The 25,578-nt window shown below is 42.6% G+C and overlaps 1 protein-coding gene across 2 annotated transcripts; it reads left to right on the top strand.

Moving 5' to 3' along the window:
* Window positions 1-2,314: 2,314 nt before the first annotated feature.
* Window positions 2,315-23,103, top strand: LOC141763151 (uncharacterized). 2 transcript variants are annotated; one of them, XM_074627544.1, is made up of 4 exons: window positions 2,315-2,968; window positions 8,391-8,467; window positions 12,478-12,613; window positions 14,957-23,103. In XM_074627544.1, exons 1-4 carry the CDS (start codon window positions 2,692-2,694, stop codon window positions 16,015-16,017), a joined length of 1,551 nt encoding a protein of 516 aa, XP_074483645.1. In that variant the 5' UTR covers window positions 2,315-2,691; the 3' UTR covers window positions 16,018-23,103. The 2 variants fall into 2 exon arrangements, with proteins under 2 accessions (XP_074483645.1, XP_074483655.1); XM_074627554.1 differs by having other exon boundaries at window positions 2,325-2,968; window positions 12,499-12,613.
* The last annotated feature ends 2,475 nt before the right edge of the window (window positions 23,104-25,578 follow it).

Raw genomic sequence — 25,578 nt, 5'->3', positions numbered from 1 at the left:
ACTGAGTTGATAACCAGCATCGTAGAACCTAGCGTCAGCGTTAGGGGCGGGCCTTGTGGGTCCAGGCCCGTCAATAGGTCACTGTGCCCCCCCTCAGCTCTATTCTCTCCTGACAAAAAAAAACTAAACTGAAACACTTTTACAGCTAGAAGTAAAATGAAGTCATACAGTTTGGTAATGTAAGGACTTAACACTGCAATACAAAATTAAACACATAGTTTGAATTTATGAAATACTTTGTTATTGTACTAGCCTATAAAACACCCCCCTCCCTAAGACAATTAATATCAGCATTGTATGACCAGCCAATCAATTACAGGGTTGGGTTGAACTTGTAGTTACGTTACAGAGACGTCACCTCACGTTAGGTAGGTGGCTCTATTGTGGACATGTTCTTGGCGGTAAACAAGGCTAACTAGCTAACAATGTGCGTCATTCAATTAACATGGATATAAGAAAGTGGTTTGGAACAGCAAACACATCGGTAAAAGGTCATGGCAGTGACAACCCAGCTCAAGCTAATGATTCAGCTAATATTAGCTCAACTGCACCTGATCCTGACACAGAGACAAGCTGCAGCGATGGAGCTAACGTTAGCATTGAGGATGCTGATGCTGCAGGGCCCAGCCCCAGCGCCGCCGGGCCAACGTGAAGCGGCTTATGGAGACTGATATTTGCCCCGATGATTTGAGAGCGGATGGACCTATGCAAGTAAGACTTGAGAAGTAACCCTCACGTCTCTTTGGAACTAAAATGAGGTCATTCATCGGGAGTGGCTTAAATATTCTATCATGCTGCTTGTTACCCGTGCAGAATATTTCGCTCTTCTCAGTCCAGATGTGGTCCTGCTTTCACTAGCAAAGGCTTTACAGACTGGAAACACGCAGTGGAGGCTAACAAGGGACTTAACAGACACGACTCATCCAAGGAACATTTGGTCTGTTTCAGTCAGTGGAAAGAAAGACAGCAGCGTGTAGAGAAAGGGAAACAAATCTCCACGCTAGTTAATGCAGATCAGCTCCAGAAAAATAGGTACTATGTGTCTAGTATTGTTGATGTCATGGAGGTTCTAGTTTCTAACCAGTTGTCTCTATGGGGTAAATTAGATGCTTTTGATGATGTCAGAGGGAGGAAGCGGGCTATTTCTATCCCTATTTGACTTCAACTTAAGGAAAGACCCACAGTTGGCCCAAATTTTTAAGTTGATTCCCCGAAACGCTACTTACACAAGTCATGACATGCAAAATGAGCTTATCGGCATAATGAGCAATGTTGTGACCGAAGCAATTGTGAAAAAAATTGGGAATTCGTGGTTCACGATCAAACTAGATGGAACAAGGGATCCTACTGGAAAAGAAAATATCTCCATAATTGTTCGTTTTGTCAACAAAGAAACATTGGAAATAACAGAACGACTGCTTGTCATGGCCACCGCAGACTCAGGTGATGTGCAGTCCATCACCAACATCATTCTGTCCGAGTTAGTCAAGGCAGGTCTAAGTCCCACCAAGAGTTTAAGTCAAGTGTATGATGGAGCCTCTGTGATGTCGGGGAAGCATGGAGGAGTCCAACGACTTTTGCAAAACAAACTTGGTGGCGAGGTGCCTTATGTCCACTGCCTGAACCATCAGTTGCATCTTGGTTCATTTGAGGACATCGCATCACTCCCTGCACATATTGATGCTACAAGGAGCCATGGAGCAGAAATACGCACGGAGGCTGTCAGGCTGTTATGGGAGGTGCAGAGCAAAGTTTTGTGTTCATCGCTCATCGTGTTAGAATGTGTGTGTGTGTGCGTGTGCGCATAAGTGACAGTATGTATACGCCTTGTGTATAATTAACATTCATTATACACTTAATAAAGACTATGTGAGGTGAAAAAAAATTTCTTGAGTTGGTCCCTGGGTGATACCAACATCGTTCAACTGTTGGCTCAAAAGCCTTGTTAGAAGTGGGAATCAAATGTAAGATATCTTCCACAGATATTAACTAAACATTCATTTTGGACCCGACAACATTTTTTAAATGATTAATTCAGTTAATTTCATATTTTCTTCTCAGGAAAATCCATTGTTTTATTTGTCACCTTTCTAAAGGCTCTGTGGATGTAGCCTATTATTTTTGTTTTTAAATATTTGTCTACATAAAAATGTTATCAAAGACCTTTAAACATTATTTCAATTTCAATTTATTCCGTATGTAGTTTTGTAGTATATTCTATGTAAATGTAGTATCAGTGCTACATGTGAGAGAAATTATGTTTTATATACCAATGAGCAACATATGAGTAGACCAAGTGTGTAAAGCTTTTCTACAGTAAGTACACATTAAGCAGCTTCACATGGAGATGGTTGAGATGCTCTTCACTGTTCCAGAGTCACACAGGACTCCTTCTATTGTGTCCAATGAGATGAGATGTCCTCTTCTGACTGTTGGGACAGACCATGGGACAGACAGCCAGCGAGACAAGACACTGCTGCCAGTGCAGTGATGCTGAACAACAAACTGACGTCATCAGGAGGCGACTCTCGCACCTCACAGAGCCACAACATGTAGAGCCCATAACGGAGTGAAACAGCAGCAGTCACATATCAGTGGATCTGTTCACGCCCGTGCACCGCAGCAACAGCAGCCGTCTGTCACGCGCATCTGTCCGCGCAGCACCAGACAGACAGACAGACAGGCCTGGCCATGATGGCGGACTGTGTTGGCTTTCAAGCGCAAATCGCCTCGATCATAGAGATACTGGCCAACTCGGCGGTGGCGGAGATCTGTAAGCTGGTGGACGATGGCTACGCAGCGCTGCGCTCCCAGATGGACCAGGAGAGGGACAAGAGCGAGAAGGAGAACGATGCTCTGCGGCAGAAACTACGAGAGATAGACGTGAAGATGAGGAGCTACGAGAGGAAGATGAGGAGACGGAGTCAGCGGGAGGAGATGCATGCCGTGCATTTCAGACCACCAGAAGGTAAGGTGAAGAGATGGAGGAGGCAGGAGGCAGGAGGCAGGGCTGCAGCTGGCCTTCTGGCTGCTCCAGCACTGATCCACACATGTCCTCATACACTGATGTGTGAGGGAGTCACGGTGACACACATGTCCTCATACACTGATGTGTGAGGGAGTCACGGTGACACACATGTCCTCATACACTGATGGGCTCTGCTTATTCATGAGCTGATGCATTCAGTCTGTTTCCACACTGCTCCATCTTCCCCGCTCTGCTGTCTAGCAATACCTTCACTGAGTACCTGCTACGTCCACAGTGCGTGTACACGTGTGCACGTGTACTTTGGCAAGCTGTTGCAAACTCCACATCAACTAATCCTAGTCCATAGAGGCAGAGGAGGTCGCTGCTCCTCTATTTGTTTTGAGAGGAAAGAGGGAGATCGGAATATTAAAGGAGTAACTGGTTGAAATGAACCAAGGGAGGACGCGGTCCTGCTGTCCTCCCTTGAGATGGGACATCTTCTATCAATTTAATGAATGTCATTTTTTTCATGCTAATCTGTGATTGGTCAAAATAAATGACGTTCCAAGGGAGGTCATCCTTCCTCGGCTCGTTACCAATCAGCAACCAGCAGCATACAAGATGACCTCCAAATGTAGGCCTTTACAACAGAGTCTAAAGTTCCCCTTTGTTATTGAGCAGTAGCTACCCGTATAGCAGTCCGTCACCCATACTGGGATGTCCTGGGTGAACGCAGTGCAGCACCATGTCAGGTCGCGGCACGCCACTGTTGTCGCGCCGTGGGTCAGCCCGGACTTGCTGAGCGAGGGCCGAGGCTACCTGGGGCCCACGGTAGCAGCAGCACCCTGCCAGGGAGTGGATGGAGAGCTCCGCTCTGCTGGGGCAGCCTTGGGCCTCCCTGTCAGCTGTCCTGGCTGGACCCACAGTGAGACTATGGTGGCGTGCGGCGGCCCGACGTGCTGCTGCACTCCGCTCACCAGGGACAGGATCCCAGTGTGGGCGACAGACTGCTGTACGAGCAGCAGTTTACAGACCGGCTTCTAGTGACACATTACGCACACGAGGTTCATTCCCATCCTGAGGCTGCAGGGATTGCTTTTATGACATTTTTTGAGCCGTCGTTTTACTGCATAGTTTTTGTTTTACATAAGAAAGAGAGATAGAGAGATAAGTAGCCAACTAGTGCAATAATAATAATAATAATTTTATTTATATAGCACAAAGTGCTTTCCAGATTAAAATATTTACAGAATAAAAAGTCAAAAATCTGAATCCCACGCATGCCCCCCCTCTATGACATAGGCTACAAACATTAAGAACATGAGAGCACATAGCAGCAGCACTGAGCCCATACATCAAATGGAAGTACAAGTGCAAAATACGAGAAATAACTAAATAAAATAAAATGACACAGTATGGTTGGTTCTCCTCCTGCCAGCAGCCACTGACATCAGCACACTTCACCTATATATACCAATACGGACAATCACTATCGTTAATCCGGGCAGACAGAGTGTCGTTCCGCCGGGCAGACACACAGCTGACAACCTGCTAAACTAAACTAAATGTGCGGTGGAGACTTTTACTGGGAAAGTGGCTGCATGTCCGTGACACTACACGCAGCATCGTAGCTGCTAAGTTAACGCTCCCTGACGGTGAACTGGAGACTCAGTTGTCTGTTGTGCTCATACACTGCAGCTGGCGCGAGGCACAAATCTTGTCGGTTAACGGTTAATAATCGGTTAACGAGGGTCGGTTATCGGTTAAGAAAATTTTTCAAAATGAGCATCCCTAGTCGGAAACCGACCGTTGTGCGACACTGTGCCATTGGATTAATGTGGACTCTCAAGTTTGGAGGCAGTCATTACTTTGCTGATGTTTCAGCATAAACGGCAACATTCTTCCCAATAAGATGCCAGCAGAGATAATGATGTGTGAGTAAGCTATGCTATTTGTAAAACTCATTTAATCTGGCTGTAGGTCTGTACCAAATGGCATTTTTTTTTAACATTCAAAAGTCAAGGTTTTCGAATGAAGCTGTTGTCATATTTTATGACATTATTGCCCTAAGAATGAGGGAAATGTGATTTTGTATTATTGTTGTTATGTAAATGTATTTATGGTGCTGTTAGATTGCTGCTAGACTGCCCCATTCATAAGGGTGCGTGCAGCAGAGTAAACTGTTTTTGACCGCAGTGAAAATGTTGCTTTTGAAAGACTAAATGCCAACAAATATGGATTGAAGCAGAATATTTCATTAGGTAGAAACATGTTACAGAGATGACTGAAAGCCGCATCGTAAACTGTGAGAGAGAGTAAGTTATTAATAATAGTAATTTGAATGTCAACGTTATGAACAATGCTTTGAACTTTTTGGTACAGCCATTCCGTACGTATCACGGATCTTGCAAAGCAGTGAAAGAAAGCTGCAGGTTTTCAGTAGCCAATTTTATAGTCAGTCCAACAGTATAAAGTAGTGTCATCTACATAGAGTTGGACATTACAGATTTGCAAAGACAAGACTGTGATTAATATAAATAATGAACAAATAAATGTTGTGGAGTAAAAAGTTAAATATTTTGTAGTGGAATAGAAGTATAAAGTAAAAACAAAAATGGAAATACTCAAGTACAAGTAGGCTACCTCAGAATTGAAGTTGGTACTTGAGAAAAATTTACTTAGTTGCATTCGACCACTGGTTACCACATTAACGTTATGGAATGATGACTACATTACTTTAACAATGAATCTAATAGATACACAAGACAAATATGTTAACATTAGCTTCTTTAGCAGGGTATCACGTTGACCCATTAGAGCCACTTTGTTTAGCTAAAGACTGAGCACTGAACTGCAAATATTCATGGTGAGAATCCCGAAAGCATTTAGTTGTTATGCTTTGAATGTTGGCTGGTTAACTGACAAGCTTGATCAAGTTAAGGCGAACACTGTAACATTACTGTAGACAACTTTAGCTAGCTGTTCCGAATCTGTAACAACTAAGCTAACGTTAGCCGGCACTCAAAAGCTGTAAAAAGAAGCTGTCCATAGCTAAATGCTTTCAGTACTTTTCAATGAGTAGAATAGTTCATAAATGAAATAAATTACACATTCGTAACTCGTAATATGATACACAAGTAGCCAGGCTACTACAACTTACCGCTTTCTGAAGAGGTGCGCCGGAGTCCAACCAGGTGCACTGAAATGCTGTCAGGCAGCAGCTGACAGCATCCCGCATGCGCTTTATTAAAACGTGCGTGCGCTTTAGTAAAGCGTGCGTACGAGTTACTTAAAGCACTCGTGCAAGTTTCTTAATGCGTGTGTGCGCTGTAGTAAAGTGTGTGTGAGGGTATTTAAAAAGCAACTCACCCTCAATTCCTAATTTCTGCTGCTGAAATAGAAGGTATTCTGTATCCCACTGCTGCCTCCAAAGTTATGTAGGGTTTTTCTTCAATTGTGATGATTATAAAGACAAATAACACTAAACCCACTTGAGAAAGAGCGTGCTGTAATGTATTGATTCAATGTTCACGTCCTGCAAAATCAGTACATAATATGGCCAATGAGAACGAGTCATCTAGCGGGGCGGAGCTGGTTGTTTATTAATGCGTGATAATAAGCACTGATAAAACCATGTTCATCACACTAACCAAAGAGTGCCAAATAAATGTTTGGTAGTTGGCGAAAAAGTACAAGAAGACGGTCGCTGCTTATCTTATAAATGTTAATTTTCTATACACTGTGAATTCATAACATGCAAGTGTTTTCGCTGTAGCCCATCTACCGTACACACCACTGTCGTCGTCGTCATCAGTTTATTACCCCCGAGCAGTGGAAAATAAATCAATGACAACACAACAGTAGGTAATGTACTCCTCATGTTATGTTTTGAACACACCAGATGCAACTCAGCAGCTCTTACCGTTGGATCAGGGCTGAGCATCAGCTGGTTCAGGTGTGTTAGAGCAGAGAGAACTGGAGCAGATAGGGGGTCTGGAGGTCTGGAGGTCTGGAGCTGGGAACCCAGGGTCTAGACTATAGCCTATGTTATCTATAGTAATAATAATGGTCCAAAATGATGTAAAATTGCATAGTTTGAGGTCAAAAACCCCCAACCCCCAACCTCCCACCCCAAATTTATACTGGTTCTTTCCCTGCGATCTTTGCGTTTTTTTTTAATTGAAAACACTGATCTTCTCGTGTGTCTCGTCTTGGCTCAATAACCTATTGTTTTGATTATAGTTGACATATTGTCTTATGATGATGAGTTTTATATTCTGTTTACTGGTTAGGAGGGCACTCTAAAGGAACAGTGTGTGGGATCTGGCAGTATCTAGCGATGAGGTTGCAGATTACACCTAACTGAAACGTATAAGGGACTACGGTGGCCGTTGCGAAAATGCGAATGGCCGTCTCTAGAGCCAGTAAGTGGTGCGTAGGTCATTAGGATCAGAGGTGGGAAGTGAGTGGTTAAGCAAGAGAGAGAGAGAGAGAGAGAGAGGCGAGTAACGTTATCGACTCCGACCCAAACAGGAAAAGTTAACAGAGTTTGAGTTGTCCATTCTGGGCTACTGTAGAAACATGGTGGAGCAACATGGCGGACTCCGTGGAAGGGGACCCCCTCCAAATGTCGATATAAACGGCTCATTCTAAGGTAACGAATACATGATTCCTATTTACAGGTGATTATACACTAAAGAAAACATACTTATTAATATTATATTCCATTTCTGCCAATAGATCTGCCTAAATGTTACACACTGGTCTTTTAATATTTGTCGCTGTCCATTGATGGGGGATTCTGAATTAAGAGGCCTATTGTGAAGGGAGGGAAGGGCCTCCAAAACGTCCGTTGCCCCGGGGCCTCAAGTAATATTAAGGCGCCCCTGGAGATCTAAACAAGCTTTATGGAGACCAGTACAAAAGGTGAGGTCTTACAGTGAGGACCATGAGGAAACCAAGGCACAAATAGTAATATGCATTGTCATGTATATACAGCATATCATTCAGAAGTAGGTGAAGTTTTGCCAGAAGTTTCTATATATAAAAAACAAATACTCAGATGATTGGATGCTTTGCAACCATGAGCAGTTTTGGGGCACTCTCTGCTCCAATCAACTGGTGTTTGGAATGGATGTATGCTAGTATGATATGTTTATTATAATACTATATCACTACATATCCCTCCCATTCAAAGACTGCAAATCAGATGATATTTGTTTTCATAACAACATACCATTCAAGATTAGAAATCAGATATACAGTAAGTCTGAAGCTATAGGAGCTCATTCAGAAGCTCAGAAATGACTTTGAAGAGAGAAGTTGTACATGCTAAATGATGACACAGCCAAAACCCCACAAGTTCAAAAGGCAGGAAAACCTGTGGACAGTCCTTGCTCAGTGTTCTGTGCTCTTCTCTTAGGAGCTGACGACCATCAGCCTGTGGTACTGCCTCTTCCCGATGCCTCTGAAGACAAACCCTTCCATCACATTTCAAAGGTAAATCACCGGAATCTTTTGCTTCACAGCTATTTCAGGGTTCTACTATATGTAAGGTGTCGATTCTACACTCTGGGAACATAGAAATGAAAGCAGTGGAGATGACACACACTTACAGGTGACCTGGAAACTGTATCCTCTGTGGTGTAGTGTTCACTCAAGTACACCAAACTGCTGAAACCACATCAACACACTGAAAGGTGTGATTACGAAAATGAAATCATGTGATTTCATCTTAAAGGTACTCTATATGATATTCAGAGCATTAATATATCATCAACAACTATTGTCTATGTAAAGATATAGAGGAGTAATGTCTACCTGAGCAGAAAATGAAATCACTCTGTGTGTGAGTGTGTGTATGTGTGTGCGTGTGTGTGTGTAATTAGAGCTTCTCCTCCGCCGGGCCAGCCTTGCGTACCTTTTAGCGCACTGTAGTGCATGTGAGCGCGCTCCACTGGCTAGCACAGGGTCGCTGCTCTGCCCTGCTCTCATGCGGCGCTCACAGCTGATAACGCCATCGGTCGTCATAGCATGGACCCCAGCTATCGCTGTTAGCGCCGTTAGCTACGAGCCACCGGCTCAGCTATCACCATGTTGAGAGCTGTGCGTAAGCAACAGAAATGCTCTGAATTCCGTATTTAGCATCTTCAATATTATGACATTGAACATTAAGTCAGCAATGTCACAACATTAACTGAAATCCTGACTTTCCCAGCAGGAATTCAGCTGCAGATAGTGATGTTAAACCAGATTGGTGTTTTTCTAACTTGGAGGTTGAAAAGTTCTTGCTTTGCTTCCTGCTGCTTCCCTCACAATTTAGCATAGCACAATGTGCAGTGGAGGATGTGTAACTTGACACTCTGTCTGCTATGACATCATGGATTTCAGGTAGCCTACATGTATGAACATGGTCACAGGTCTAGGTTCAATTTCAGTTAAATTTATTTGAATTAAATTCAATTTATTTTTATATAGAGTCAAATCATAACAGAAGTTATCTTGAGATGCTTTTCATATAGAGCAGGTTTAGACCGTACTCTATAGTTTAGAGACCCAACAAGAGATCCCCCATAAGCATTGCATTGTTACAGCTATAAGTAGTAATACAAATAGGACTAATAACAATAATCAATAGCAGTGGATGTAATAGAGTGATAATATAAATATCAATAATAATAGCTGTAATAATAATAGATATACGACTACTACTAAAAAAAGGCTGTTAATAATGATGGTAGCAGTGGGTGTCAAGCAGGCAGCAGACGTAACCCCGATCCATGGATTCCTGCGAGATGAGAAAGCACAAAGACTGGAGAAAAATTAAGTTAGTAACAATGAATGGGTCATGAAGGAGAAAGGACAGAGGAGCTCAGTGTGTCATAGGAAGTCCCCCGGCAGTCTATAGGCCTATAGCAGCAAAACTAGGGGCTGGTCCAAGACAGCCCTAACTATAAGCGTTATCAAAGAGGAAAGTCTTTAGCCTACTCTTAAATGTAGAGACGGTGTTTGCCTCCCGGACTGAAACTGGGAGCTGGTTCCAGAGAAGAGGAGCTTGATATCTGAAGGCTCTGGCTCCCATTCTACTTTTGGAGACTCTAGGAACCTCAAGTAACCCTGCATTCGGGGAGCGCAGTGCTCTAGAGGGGTAGTAGGGTACTATGAGCTCTTTAAGATATGATGGGGCCTGACCGTTTAGCGCTTTGTAGGTGAGGAGGATGATTTTAAATTCTATTCTTGATTTTACAGGCAGCCAGTGTAGAGAAGCTAATACAGGGGTAATATGATCTCTTTTTCTAGTTCTTGTCAGTACATGTGCTGCAGCATTCTGGATCAACTTGAGAGTCTGAAGAGACTTATTGGAGCAGCCTGATAATAAGGAATTGCAGTTATCTAGTCTAGAAGTAACAAATGCATGGACTCATTTTTCTGCATCATTTTGACACAGGATGTGTCTGATCTTCACAATGTTACGTAGATGAAAGAAGGCAGTCCTTGAGGTTTGTTTTATGTGAGAGTTGAAGGACATATCCTGATCAAAGATAACTCCCAGATTCCTTACGGTGGTGCTGGAGGCCAGGGCAATGCCATCTAGAGTAACTAATTTATATCATTAGATCATTTGTTTCGGAGGCGCTCGGGGCCAAGTACAATAACTTCAGTTTTGTCTGAGTTTAACATTTGTCATCCAGGTTTTTATGTCCTTAAGGCATGCTTGAAGTTTAGTTAACTGGTTGGTTTCGTCTGGCTTGATCGATAGATATAACTGGGTATCATCTGCATAACAATGAAAGTTTATGGAGTGTTTTCTAATAACATTGCCTAAGGGAAGCATGTATAAGGTAAATAGAATTGGTCCAAGTACAGAACCCTGTGGAACTCCGTGACTAACTTTGGCGTGCATAGAGGACTCATCGTTAACATGTACAAACTGAGATCGATCTGATAAATAGGACTTAAACCAGCTTAGTGCAGTTCCCTTAATGGCAATTACATATTCCAGTCTCTGTAATAGGATGTGATGGTCAATGGTAGGAGTCTCACGATTCTCCAAATCCACGATTCAATTTGACTTTCGATTTTAAAGCCGTGATTTGATTTGATTTTTCAATTTAAACATGCCATTGTTAGATGACAGATCTTTGGTTGCTCTGACAACTGTCATTTACCCTTTAAAATTCTTCTTTAAAAAGAGAACTGAAGTCCCTTTTTATTTAGAAAATGTTTCAAAAATTAGACTACAACAGTCTACAATATAAAAAGCTGCATCTGTTCAATCTCAGTATCTGTGTGACCACCTCAGTACATAATCATTACAGAAACTAAACAGAAATCCTTCTGCAGTGCATTACAAGTGTGCTGTAATCTACAAAAATAGGGTTTTGTTGTCATTTATGGTTTTGCTCGTTTCTCTCTTCTCATTCGTCTCCTCTGTTTGCTGTTTGTCCCTGAGGGGGGAGTCGGAGCTTTGGACACAGTCTGTGTGAGCTGAGAGATGTCACTCAGCAGTCCGTTAGATTGTTGCTCTCACTACCAATATCAGCTGCTGTGATTCAACAATGTTGAGTTGAAAAACGTGCATGTTGGCTGGAATTCACCCGTGGTGTTGTTCTGTCAGGAGATGCAGTGACTTAATGTTAAATCAAGTAAGAGTAGGAGAGCTAACTAACTAACTAAAGTCCGCTAACGGCTAGGCTAATTCATGCAGTGTAAAATACCATTAGGCATATGCAAGGCTTATGGAAACGAGGCTGGGTCACGCGTCATCAACGCATCACATCTTTTGGGGTATAACAAATGTGCAGTAAATCTGGCCTACACTCGCCAAAATTGAGCCAATCGCAACGCACGACTGCAGCTTGGGTTACACTGCGCATGTGTTATACCCCATACCCCAAGACCCATGTCCGCCCGTGACCCAGCATCCTTCCACACGCCTTGGGCATATGCAGGAAGTGCCCTGAGTATCGTAGCGACAGGGGCGGCCCACATTTCCCATCATGCCTGCCTCCTCCCAAGTGCAGGACTGAGTAGTTTAAGTTTGCTGTTTTATGTTCCAAAATGCAAATGTTACTTTTGTGAGTGTTTGTAATGTAATGTGTCATTTCAGAACTTGGTGGCTTATATTGGAAATAGTATTTTGTACTTGGTTATATTTTGAACCATGAGAGAAGTGACTGTTACATTTCTTGATACCAGCTGTATTTCCTTTCCATAACACATAGGTGGGCTGGGACGGTAAAAAAAAAAATGTAATACTGCTTTCAATTTCGATCGATTTCCGATTTAGAATCAAATCGTGACACCCTGAGTCAATGGTGTCAAAAGCAGCACTGAGATCTAACAAGACCAGTACAGAAAAAATGTCTTTGTCTGATGAGGTCATTTGTAATTTTCACTAGTGCTGTCTCTATGCTATGATGCACTCCTCCTGGCTGAGGTTTGTCCTGAATGTGTGATAAATGATAAATGAACCTGATGAATGCAGATATGTCCATGTAATGTTCCAGCTGCTTTTCACTGTATCACAGCAGGAGGAAACCAATGTGTTGCCACTGGTAAAGCAGGAGAGAGTGGAGAGAGATGACTGCAACCTGGACCTCAAGGTGGAGGTCAACATCAGGGCAGAGTGTGGCCTGTCTACTGGTGAGTGTGGCTCTCTACATGATTCAATTAGTGTTCCATTGATTGTTCTTATGGTTTCAATGTTTACTCTGGTTTTAATACAAACACAGCAGAATATGAAGATAAACTAGAGGAGAGCCGATGAAAACTCAACACCACGTCTGAATTTCAGTCAACTAGTCAGTTTTTCTCCATTAATACACCGTAGTCACGGCAGACATTCGTGTGATGAAACATTCTCAACTCAAGGCTCACAGAGGAGCTTGTTCTGGCCTTGATCAGGTGGACTTTGAGTTCAGAATATTTGATCACAGATATGTCTCACAGTTAGGTCAAGAATTAACCTCTATTCTCAATCAAGCACTTTGTCACTAATAACATTATGAAGTGCCTCATTGCATTGCAATAACTGCTGAAACTGAACCATTAATACTGTTATTAGTTTGCCTCATCCACCCTCTGAGGACTTTTTATCATATTATCATGTTCTATCGATTGGTGCGGCTTGGTTCAGAAGGTAGAGCGGTCGTCTAGTAATCGGAAGGTTCTTGGTTCGATCCCCGGCTCCTCCAGATAGAGTGTCGAAGTGTCCGGGAGCCAGACACTGAACCCCTAGCTAGGGGTGAGCGTATCGCGGCTTGTCCCACGCGTGGTGTATAAAATGACTACATCGTGAACATCGACTACAAATTGTCATGAAATGTTTTTAAGCCACCATGACATGACACTCGCTTTGGCGTTTCCTTCTCTCCCTCTCTCCTCCAGCTCCCTCTCACAGACACACACACAAACAGTACATCACAGACTCCGCGCCCATCGGCCCATCCAGACCTCTCTCCTGGGCGAGTGTGTGTGACGTATGCGGCCGCCGTGTTTTTGTATTAGGAGGATACACCCCACGTTTGACTGGAGACATTTTGATACTACTTGGTTCTGCTCTTGTACTCGATACCTTTAAGGTATCAACCGAAACAAGAGCAGAACCAAGTAGTATCAAAATGTCTCCAGTCAAACGATACCTGCAATCCATCCTTTTTGTGCCCAGATCTAGACAAATCGGACTGTTTTGGCCACAGCCAATCACTGTGAACATTCTTTGATTTATTGCGACGTGTGATTGGCCCACTACCGCAGCAGCTACAACCCATACAGCCTGCGCACGGCTCTGAACACGGAGATGTCTGAGCCGACGGCTAGCAGCAAACAGTGCTTACAGCGCTAACAACGGCAACAAATGCTGACAGAGCAAACACTTAACATGGGTGGCTTATGCTTCTAGTGCTTGTGCAGGTTACAAAGTCCTGTAATGTAAGGGAAGAAGAGTTTAGGACAGGTGTCCTGGAGTCTGATGATAGTCACACAGGCTGATTAGAGTGTTGTGAAAAGAATGGCAGCCAACATGCGACAATCCAGTCAGTTTGGATGTAAACCGTCCCTTTTAAAAATGGTGCTGTCTCCCAAAACAGATTAAAATTGTCGATAAAACCAATGTTTTGCGCCCTGCAATGGAACTGGAGCCAGGAATGGAGCTGGAGGAGTCTGGTGAAGCACCGCACTCCGGGGCATAGCCCAGACTGAGGAAATCCTGTTTGAGCATTTCAGATTGATGACGGGGAATGTCTTTAGTGCCGATGTTTATGACGATCTTTTTAATATCTGAGTATGGTGAGAGCAGACGGGGGATTTCAACAATTAAATCTGAGGCAATAGCACCTGGGAAAGAAAAAAGTCTTGGCCGACCTTGAGTTTGATATCTCTGATAATGGACTTACCGATTATCATCATCTTAAATGGGGAGTGCTGTGCTCCCCGGTTCCATGCAGGAGCTCTACCCCTGGAGGTAGACCGTGGACCGTGGACTGTGGACCGTGCTCGGGGTGAGGTAGAGGCGGCGCTGTACCAGCGTTCGCCTCACCTACATCATCATGGTATTTTGTTGAATCTAAACAATACAAACTCATTCCCTAGGATGAAGCTGCAACAAAAATGATTCACTCAGAAAAAATAAATGATAACCAGGGACCAAAGGAGTTTGTATATTTTTATTCTAGAAAGTGAAATATAATCGAAACAACTTTGATTTTCTGAGGCAGCGAAAACTCATGTACACTGAGGAGAATATCTTGGGTTGTGATCTGACCCAAGATTTGTCCCTGAGTTTATTTATAGTTTCTGATCTCCCTAAATTCCTACTCTTCCTGTCCATCCTCATCAGCCCTCTCTGCCTGGCTTCATACAATCTAACTGTGTTGAGCATAAAACAGTGCAGCAATAATGTTTTATGAATGATACTCTTTGAATTTCTCTTTTTTTTTCTTTAACTCCACTCACCCTGTTCCTCTGTGCCTGTCTGTCCGTCTTCAGCCATGGAGCCCAGTGAGGAAATCCCCCCCAGTGATATTGTTCTTGACACCAGTGTCATCAACATCACCTCCTCCACCACCCAGCCCTCCTCTTCCCCAACTGATGCCACGATGGACCTGACCTGCAGGCCTCGAGCGAAACGTAAAGCCACCATGCCTCTGGGCAACAGTTTGACAGTCAGCAGTGGCGGGGTCATGGCCCCCGAGGCCGCTCGCAGGGACCTTGGAGGGAGCCTAACAGATGGTGCTCTGAAGCCAGAGATCCAGACAGATGATGCCGCAGAAGATGAACTTCATGCCTCTCAGCTGTCAGCCCCTGTAGCCTTAGATGAGCCCAGCCCTGACCACCTGAACAGTCTGGGCCTGGACCTGGCCTGGATGCAGGAGAGGGTCAGCCATCTTGGTGCAGCTTATGCAGTAGCACAGCTGGGTTTGGGGAACACAGAAACTGGCCACCCCTCTGCCTCCTTCCCCTCGCAGGGAGGAGGAGACGTTCTAGATGGCCCTCCGACCATGCTCTTCACAGGTGGCGCTCATGAAATGGCTGCTTTCGCTGCCTCCTTCGACATCGCCACTGCCGCAGCTGCCGCTGCCGCTGCTGCTGTTGTTGTTGTCTCTGCACCACCTCCACCACCTCCTCCATCCCCTCCCCCTACAGCTCCTTCTGCCACTACGACCAGCCAGAGGCGGCCTTTCAGGAGCGGCGCTGCTGCTGCTAAAGAGCCCGTGGTGTGTGCTGTGTGCGGGCGTGTCTTCCCCAGTGCAGCCGCCCTGGAGCTGCACCAACGGGTGCACACAGGTGAGAGGCCCTACACCTGCCCCCACTGCGGGAAGGGCTTTGCCCAGCCCAACAACCTGCGGGTCCACCTCCTCATCCACACTGGGGAGAGGCGTTATCGATGTACGCTGTGCGGGAAGAGTTTCATCTCATCCAGCCACTTGAAGAGGCACCGCACAGTCCACACACAGGAGAAGCCCTACAGCTGCGCACGATGCGGACAGTCCTTCAGCCAAATGTGTAGCGTTCGCAGACACCGGCAGCAGTCTCAGTGTGGCCTGTAGACTGACAGCTGGAGGAGGTGGATGGCATCTGGAATTGATCCTCATTCAGTTTGAGCTCTGAAGGGTGAATGATTGAAATCCTTTACATGGGAATTCCAGCATCTTCTGTAAGCTGGAACAAAGAAGAAAGGCGTTATCCTGTGATATCATGGCACGTACAGTTGATATTTGTTATATGTGAATTCTGTTTCTTACTCTTACTGTTTCAAACTGAGAGAGGATCACAGAGTGGACTGTACAATAGTGCCTGCGACAGTGTTGATAACACTCAATTTGTCATTAAATGGTGTTGTTTGTGTTTACATAGCTAACACACATGGGCCCTGTATTACAAAGCCAGTTCAACATACCCAGGATATCTTTTCATTATCTGGCTTAACTAACCTTAACAACCGCCATCACGCTAAGCGGGCCTGCGATGATGGTTATCAACTTGATCGGGCTCGTCTCATACACTGTTCGTAGCTATACCTACGTAACCCTTAAGTAACCTACTGTAATTCATGTATATCCCACAAAATCAATTTGTGTGTATTTACATATGTAATTGTCAACAAGGAAATATAAAGAGCGGCGAACGCCTCTTAGGAAGGAGGTCTGGGTGGACGGGAGGGTGAGCAAACACTGGACTTTCACCCAGGAGGCCGGCGTTCGTGTCCCGTGTCAAACCAGAAATCAAAATTGATTTATTTGTCACATAACTAACATAACCCTAACATAGTAACGCCACTTCCGTAGTTATTTTAAGCCAAACCGCGATCATATCCTAAACCTAACTAAGTCGTTTTGTCACCTAAACCTAAGGAAGTTGTTTCCTGTGAAGACGGAAGTTTATTTTGAGAAGATTGTATGCATGTAATGAACGGAAATTGACATGTGTTGCTGGACATTCGTAGGAAAATGAATGAAAAAGGAGGAATATCTTTTTCATTAGATATCATATGAACCGTTACGTTGAAGTCAACCCAGGGTTTCTCAATCTGGCTATGAGTGCCTGGTGTTTGCAGCATATGACCAATTGCAACAGGTCTCCTGTCAGCAGAGCGGCATGTTTTACAAACAAAGAGCAAACTATAATATTTTACAAATAGGAAGATGTTAAACAGATAATCCAGGCTAAAAGTAACACAGTTTGAACTTCCAAATGCAGGAAGAAGAGCTGGCAAAAAATCCCCGACTGTGTGAATGTGTAAATGAACAGACTTATAATATCACTGCCCCATCTGCACAAGTATATAATTACATATGTGTATTCCGTTGAATATTGTGTTGCTTTGATGTATTCTTATAGAATAGAATACAAGATACTTTATTTATCCCCTTGGGAAAATGATGGCTATAATTTTAGCTTTATTCTCTCAGCTGCAACCCCGGTGGTGTGAAACGGATTTGGGAGCAAGTAAAAAATAGATATAAATATATTAAAGATATAATTGGAAGCGCTAAGCAGGCTTACTTTCATATCATCACCCACAGCGTACATAACAGTACCGGTAGCAAAGTAACGCAAGGCGATGCATTCTGTCTGAGGGACTATAAGAGAACGACTCCAACGTGTCTCATGGCAACTTGCAGCTCAAGAAGCTGATTCAGATAAGTGAGTCGTATGAATATATAAAAGAATATATACTGATCTTGTGTTATTGTGGTTATATAAATGTAATTCATGGTGCTGTTAGACTGCTGCTAGACCGCCTCATTAATAAAGGTGCGTGATGTCTTTGCATGTGGGAGACCAGTTGTTTTTTTTACCTCGGTTGTTTTTTGCAAGGCTAAATGCCAACAAATATGGATTGAAGCAGAATATTTTGTTAAATAAAAACATGTTGTGATTTTTCGAAATTATTACATCTATCCACTTTCAATAAATTTTGACTTTTGGACATTACAACGCTCTGGAGTTATTGGAAAGGTTTGGATCACACCAGTCGAAAACAATCCTACGCAGCCACCACTGGAATCTAATTCTACAATAGTATAATACTATTAATATTAGTGTATCCTAATCTTTATCGAATTTGAATGTCAATGTTATGAATGAAGCTTCGAACTATTTGGTACAGCCCTACAAGATATGAAAGTAAGCCTGCTTTATATTTATGTTTGTATTTGCTCCCAAGTCTGTTTCATACTGTCGGCGTTGCAGCTGAAAGACACCATAAGAATACATCTAAGCAACACATAAGTTTAACGAAATACACACATGTGTAGCGTTAATGCTTGTAGCAAGTTTAATAATAAATATTTAAAAATAATATCAAAATATATATAAATATGTTAAATGTCATTAATAACTCAAAAGTATGATTCATAAACCCCTGAATTGGTGTAGAGGGTTAAGGAGAGTGATGGTGCTCAGCTTCAGATATCAAACACACTTAAGTTAAGTAACACAATTAGAATTAGAATCGAACACCCAATTTTGGAAAAAACGGAAAAACTTCAAATTTGATATTAATCACTTGAGTCTCATAATCTCCGGATTGCTACGGAGTTCTTGGCATGGTGTACAGTGACCATCATATTTCATACACACAAATCAGATGATTAAGCTCTTTATAAATGGAAATGTTTATTGAACTAAATTAGGTAACTAAATGACTTGAATAAATTATGTAAATGTATGACTAAATGAGCACAATTAATGCAACGATGAAGTATTTATGAACCGCGTGTGACCAGGTAAAATCAGTGACTGATACCCTCGGTTAATGTTTATCAATTCAATTCTTTCTTTGATGTTTACCAATTACATTTAGTTTCAATAAATGAATGCTCCGTTCAGCAGTGAGAGTTAAAGAAGCACCAGCGGAGATTCTGAAGCAATTCAAATAGGAAGATCTTAATTTAGGTCTGATTCTTATTAATAACTTCATTCATTTCTTAATTAGTTTAGCATCAAGCATCTGACATCAACTTGTAAAGCTAACATCCCACTCAGAAACACCTTGTTTGTATGGATAATGTATTGATATCACCTGAGTGTTCTGATGGGCAGATGAGAAGTTGCGCTGGCAAGAGTGGTACCAGGTTCTCTTGGACCGCAGCATTTTGGACCTCTACGGTTCCCACGTGATCCTTTGTTCCCAGTTTGGTTGTATAGTGTGTGTGTATGTGTGTGTGTGTTAATTTACGCATTCACACAGTTGGTGATTTTTTGCCATTTGTCCTTTCTGCCTTTGGCAGTTTAAACTGTGATGTTTTTAGTCTGGATTGTGACTTAAACTTCTTCATATTGGTTTGGTAGCGCTGCACAAGGCAGTCTTTAGCACCGGTATGAAGCGCAGCGGGCGTTCCATTAAACCCATCAGTAAACGCTCTAAGAAAGTGTGCCGGAAGTGTGGTGACATAGTTTAAAGAGCGAAAAGACACACACCGGGTGGGAGGGGGCACGGATGGGTCCAACAAACACAAGGCTTCATCCAGGAGACCGCTGTTCGTGTGCCGTGCGTCACTTCACAATCAGCTGTTTGTTCGTGTCCCATGTTCACAACGTTTGGTGTCATTTTCACTGAACTAACGTTATGGTTTTTCTAAACCTAACTATAGTGGTTTTGATGCCTAATCCTAAAGTGATGCCAAAGGTAACTATAGTGGTTTTGATGCCAAAAATAAAGGGACGCAAAGGAGCGTGACAAAGCGTCGGTATGTGACGAGTTGGGATGAGAGTGTGTTGTCTGAGCTGACGAAGGAGGAGGAGGTCGTGGTTCTCTTGGATCATTTTAGCTTAAGATGATGGTACACAGCCATCATCACAGTGGAGCTGCATCATCCACTGACCATCTTGTGAAACAGGATGAACAGAACCATATTTTGAGCACCTGACAGCTCTATAGTATTTATGTAATGAGGTGACTAAATAGATCAAATTGACTTTAAATATATTTAATAATCATCAGACATTGAGCAAGTGTTATTAACAAAAATCTCTTCTTGCCTTATTCTACTGTGATTTCTAAAGCCAGATTCACATTCCCAGACTCTTCCAGCTTTTGTTGTTTTTTAGGACTGCTGGCACGGCAAGATTTAATTTCTCACTCTGCAAAGTGTCGATATCAAATGATGCTGAGATTTTCTCAGTAGAGTTTATGTTTTTCAACTGGAAGCAGGGGGACCCTGCTAGCTTAGGGCGTTTTCACATTAGGTACGATTGATCCGTGTCGTGCCCGAGTACGATTGCCCCCCACCCCCCCTCTGGTCAGCTTTCACATTAGTAAAGTTGTTCCGTACCCGAGTTCACTTGTGTCATCATCCACGTGTATTTGTTTATGTTGAGATCAGCTGTTCTAGTGGCGTAGCATCGTAAAACACTTCATTCAAACTGGACAGAAACTAAATCAAACTCACCACTACCGTCGTCGTTACTCTTTCCAACAACCACCGAAATAAACTCTTATTTCACCGAGTTTGATGTGAAAATATGCTGACTCTACACTCTGGTCCCCCCCGCTGTCTCTCTCTCTGTCCGCTGAGCAGCTGAGCGTCTCTCGTTCTTCAGAGACAGACCATTAAATCAGCTGAATAAAATAACAAACATCACTCAACCCCGTCGCCTGCTATTGTCTATATTTGAAGGAACCTCTCGCCGGCCTTCCTGCTGTATCATCCACGGCCGTGCAGTTCAGAGGATGAGACCGGCGCATGATGCGCGCAGATACAGACATACTGTAGATATGAAACTGTTTTATATGTGTACAGATGTCGGAGGAGATCGGCAGCGTTGAAAAAGCCTGCCCTTACAAAACTGCTAGCTAACTGCTAACGTTACTCACGTTACTCACGTTACTCACGTTGCTCGCGTTAAATAGCGGTCCACTTCCGTGTTTCGGTACGGTTAGCTTTCACACCTGATGCAACCCGTACCAGAGTACACATGATCCGCGCCCAAGACTACCTTTTCAAGTGGACTCGGGTACGGATCGACGAACCGTGCCCAAGTACGGTACGGAGCGTTCACACTAATCAATCGAACTGGACTTTGGGGACAAGTGTACTCGGATCCGGGCCCGGGTCCCTGATGTGAAAGCAGCCTTAGTTAGCCTAGCTCAGTTAAGAGGGAAAATGTAACATTCCAACAACTCCGAAGCTGTCTTAGTGCATGTTGTATTTGATGTAGTCAACAAACGCAGTGATGAAAAGTAGAACATGTGATTTTTAGGAGCAGATAGCTGTTGCTGAGCAACAAGCTGAGCCATGACAGCAAACAGCATGTCTTAGTTTTAGTTTAGAAAACTTTATTGTCCTCAGAGAAACAATTTGTAGTACAGCACATACACAGAGACAAATCACCGAAAAACCCCAAACTACACAGCGATAACAACAACACACTGCGTCAGCTGTCCCAGCATCCTCAAGGCAATTCAAATCATGAAGGAATAAGTTCTGTGTTCATATGGGGTTTCCATTCTTAAGCTCTGTCTTTACTGTCAGTGAGCCCCAGCTTGAGATGTATTGGTGCTATCGAAAGACACAACATAAAGATAAGGCAGCTTTGGAGTTGTAGGGAGTTATTTTAGTTAGCTAACAAGCTAACTGCTTCCCCTGCCTCTAGTCTTTGTGCTAAGCTAGGCTAACCACGCCCTGGACCTATCTGTACTGTGCACTCACAAATGATTACATCATCTTCTTTTCTGACCACAAGTAAGTATATTCTGCAAAATGTCGGACTCTTCCTTTTAAAGCACTTTAAATATTCCCATAACTATTAGATAAAGCCATGGGCAAAATTGGAGGCATTGCTGATAGACAATTTGTTTTTCATGATGTATTTATCACATGTAGTCCACTCTGTTACTCATATTGCTACAGGAACCTTAATGAGGGACCTTCTTGAGGCGGCCTGATGTTGTGTGGGAAATGTTGGCACTTGTTGAATAAATGGTGTACTGCAGGCCTGCACCTTCTCCTGTATGATTGTGTCCATGACCATGTCTGTCACACTGATTGTCAGTATATTTATTTACTCCTCATTTCTTAAAGGTGTAATATGAAGTTGGCCCCTCCTCCTCCTCGGCTCAACGAGCGAGTGAGGGAAAGCAGTGAATCAGAGAGATATAATGTTAATGCTGAAGCCCAGAAATGTCCCGAGCACTGCAGATACAGACACTGCCACACTTGTAGTGGGTCAGAAGTGACGATTGATGGATTATTTTACTATCAGATACATTGATTTTTTAGAAAATGCCTGCGTATTATACCTTTTAGAATAAAGAGGAAAATGTATTGTGCTGTTGTCCAGATGATTTACCTCTAGGTTTGTTTCCAGAATTGGGTAGTTGAATCAGAATATTTTTTTAACTTTTTAGATATAAAGCCCAATTGATGCAGGCCTGCAATGTTTTAATTTCCCTTCCTTGACTTGTCACAGGTTGAAGCCTGATGTTTAACAGTCTTTTTAATGTCAATCATTCTTTGTTCTCAATTCAAATCAAAGGACAAAGAGCTGTAAAAAGATGTACAGTAAAAACTATATATCAGAGAGTTGTGTTTGTATGTGTAGGTGTTTGGATGTAATTGGCACCAGCTGTAGGTTTCACAGCTAACAAATATGTTGCCTTTTAGTACTCTTTCATGACATGTTCCAGTGTTTAAAAAAGTCTGGGTATCATTAAACATGTAAAAGGTTTGCAATGAACTTGGCTGTGCTGTTGTAATCATTTCTGTGGTGTGATCTCGTATATAAAGGACTGGAATGTCTCTATCGTAGATTACTCTGTAGGAATCTGTAATGTTTTCAGAAATGAACAAAACCAAAAACAAAAGATGATGTTGGGGGGGAAGTTATTTGTCTTACAACTGACAAAGGAGGTATGTGTGAATTTGACCTGTCTAAACGTTTTGCTACAGTGACAAAAGATACTAAATGGATACATGTGCAAACCTGATGATCACAAATGCACAAAACCTATGAATGAAGAGTGTGACTGAGGAAATGCTGCTGGTGCTATCTCAGACTTCACTCACACTAAAAGTGGTTTTAACTCCTGGGCAATTGAAATTGATATTATTCCTGGGGCTACTTTCTCTCTCTCACACACACACACACACACACACACACACACACACACACACACACACACACACACACACACACACAGCAACAAGAATCGGGAAGAAAAACAATTACACACCCAATTTGACAAGAAAAACATGTTCTCACTTGCACCACATGTGAATGGCAATCTGTAAACTCTTAAAGTAGAACTTGTTCTGAAACCTGTAACAGTTTACAACCAAAAAAGAAACAATCCAAATAAAGATACATATGATGGACAACTTCCTGTGTTTGTTTTTAGTTCAGTCGGGTCTCCTGTTTCATTCACAATATTAGGTGTCCTCCACAAAGAAAACAGCCATGATCTGCTAGAATACACCATTTGTTCAGCCTAGGTCAATCTGGACAATATTATTCTTAAAGCAAGAAATATTCTTTTATCTGACAAATAGTAGTATATAAATAAATAATGGTAACTAATCATTAGTATAATAATATTAGTTATGATCTGAATTTATTGAAATAATGGTGATAATACAGCAATTATTAAAAAAACAAACAAAATATCTAACAGGGTAATTTTTAATCATTGGTTTCACACATTACACTGGAAACGCTGGCATGTTGCCTTAAGGAGTGTCCACTGTACTTCCAAAAAGAATATCTGAACTGTAATGTTTGTTTTGTATCATAATCTCATTAGAGTCAGGGCAGTGTAATTGCATCGCTAACGGTCATCTTTATATCCTGAAATCAACTGTATTTCATCCTGGATGATGCATTACTTTTGGCTGTTGTATCAGTTTTCATCAGTTACCATAACCCTCTCTAACGGAGGTTATAGTACATTTATATTTAGTTTAACTTGCGTATCTCACACAAATGATAACCACCAACAGGGTTTTGATGGACAGTTGTAAACTCCAGAGTTACTAACCAGTTCCAAAGCTGAGCCTTTCTGGCATCGGTGCTTATGATTCTCTGGAAATGCTGGATTGTGCAGTAAATATGTACAGTAGATATGAGCAGAAGAAACATAATTACAGACGGGTTGTTAGACTGTACAAACTCTCCTTTATCAAAATAATGTTTCTTTTCCCCACAACAGTCAGAGGCATCATGTTTCCATGTCTCTGTGGTTCCTCCTCATGGACTGAAGGAAGAACTGAAGTAGTCCAAGTTGGCCAAAAGATGGCGCTCACACCAAAATAGTGACGTCACAGTTCCCTATGGCAGACCTGTGGTGATTACTAGCAGTTCTTAACAACAAATAACACATTTCCAAATGGAGTTTCATGATCAAGCAGCACCATCTGTAACTAAAGACAGAAAAAGAGAGATTGTCTGAGTATTAGATGTTTGTTCATCACATATAAACAAAGCTTAGAAAACGATTTAGTTTAGCTCTTGCCTCTTTTTGAAGCTACTGTCAGTGGTTTGATGCAACAGACAACATCTGTGTTGACCCATAGACATTATATTCATTGATTACATGTTTTTAGTTTTGTTTAAACCCCAGAAGCAGAGGTAAGTAAAAATGAAAACAGAGTTTATTTTCCAACCAGGAAGCAAAAACGCAGGCAGGGTGGCAGGGAGCTGGCAGGCTCGTGGTGAGGCAAGAATGAACACGAGGCCTGAGCATATGGAATATCTCACACACAGGAGAACACGGAAGCTGAGCAGCAGCAAGGCACCAGGGAACCTGTGCACAGGAAAAATACAGGTTAGTCGGGATGTCACGAGAAACACTAGGAAAAATAGTAAGATGCAAAAACATTAGAGAAGGTACACAGTTCACTACCTAATGAGACAGAATTATCTGGCAGAGTAGTGGAGTGTAGGCCAGGCTTTTATGGGGAAGTTGATCATCTAAATGAAACCTGGTGTGCCTCGTTGCTGCCCTGGGAGGAGAAAAAGAGAGAACAGGAGGGGGAGTGCAAACAGAACCAAAACCAAAACTAACAGAATCGTAACAATACATCTGCTATATGATATTTGTCTGATAGATCCAGGGTCTGAAATTAACCTTTTTCCTCACCTGCCACTGTGGCAGGTCACTGAACTTTTCTACCGGCCACTCAAGTTTTTTTTGTCTGCCAAGAAATCTAAGTAGAACGCTTTTAAATTGTAAGCACTGAGTCAGTGGTACCAGACCGTAGAATTTTGGAATATATCATGTAACCTTAATCCATGACTACAGTATATTTAATTTAGGCTGACCTGAAATTTGTACCTGCCACAGCCAACATTTAGCCTGTATTTGTCAGGTGGAAGGTGCTAATTTCATTTCCTGCCAAGATCCATAAAATATACTAACAATCAAAGGTAAACTTTGCACTAATGTTGAGAGTATAGTTGCACTGTTTTTGCAGTTCATATACAAGAAATTAATATTTTTGGTACGTACAGGAAATCCCAGGTAGAACACATCACAGGACCCGTCAGCCTTGTCGCTACACTCAGGTTGGCCTTGGACACACACTCCACAGCAAAACCTGTAACAGGAAAAAATAAATAAACATAAAGCTTTGGAAGAGCTGTAGAACAAAGATGGACACTACTGAGCA

This window comes from Sebastes fasciatus, chromosome 3 (assembly GCF_043250625.1).
Source record: "Sebastes fasciatus isolate fSebFas1 chromosome 3, fSebFas1.pri, whole genome shotgun sequence".
NCBI lineage: Eukaryota > Metazoa > Chordata > Actinopteri > Perciformes > Sebastidae > Sebastes > Sebastes fasciatus.
Note: the sequence above shows the minus strand (reverse complement) of the source record. Positions and strands in the feature narration are given on the sequence as shown.

What these genes read in the sequence shown, in the direction of transcription:
- LOC141763151 (XM_074627544.1), top strand. Translation starts at nt 2,692, where the DNA reads ATGATGGCGGACTGTGTTGGCTTTCAAGCGCAAATCGCCTCGATCATA. An exon ending in CCTTCCATCACATTTCAAAG is followed by an intron (nt 8,468 to 12,477) that starts GTAAATCACCGG and finishes GTAATGTTCCAG; the next exon opens with CTGCTTTTCACTGTATCACA. An exon ending in AGAGTGTGGCCTGTCTACTG is followed by an intron (nt 12,614 to 14,956) that starts GTGAGTGTGGCT and finishes GTCCGTCTTCAG; the next exon opens with CCATGGAGCCCAGTGAGGAA.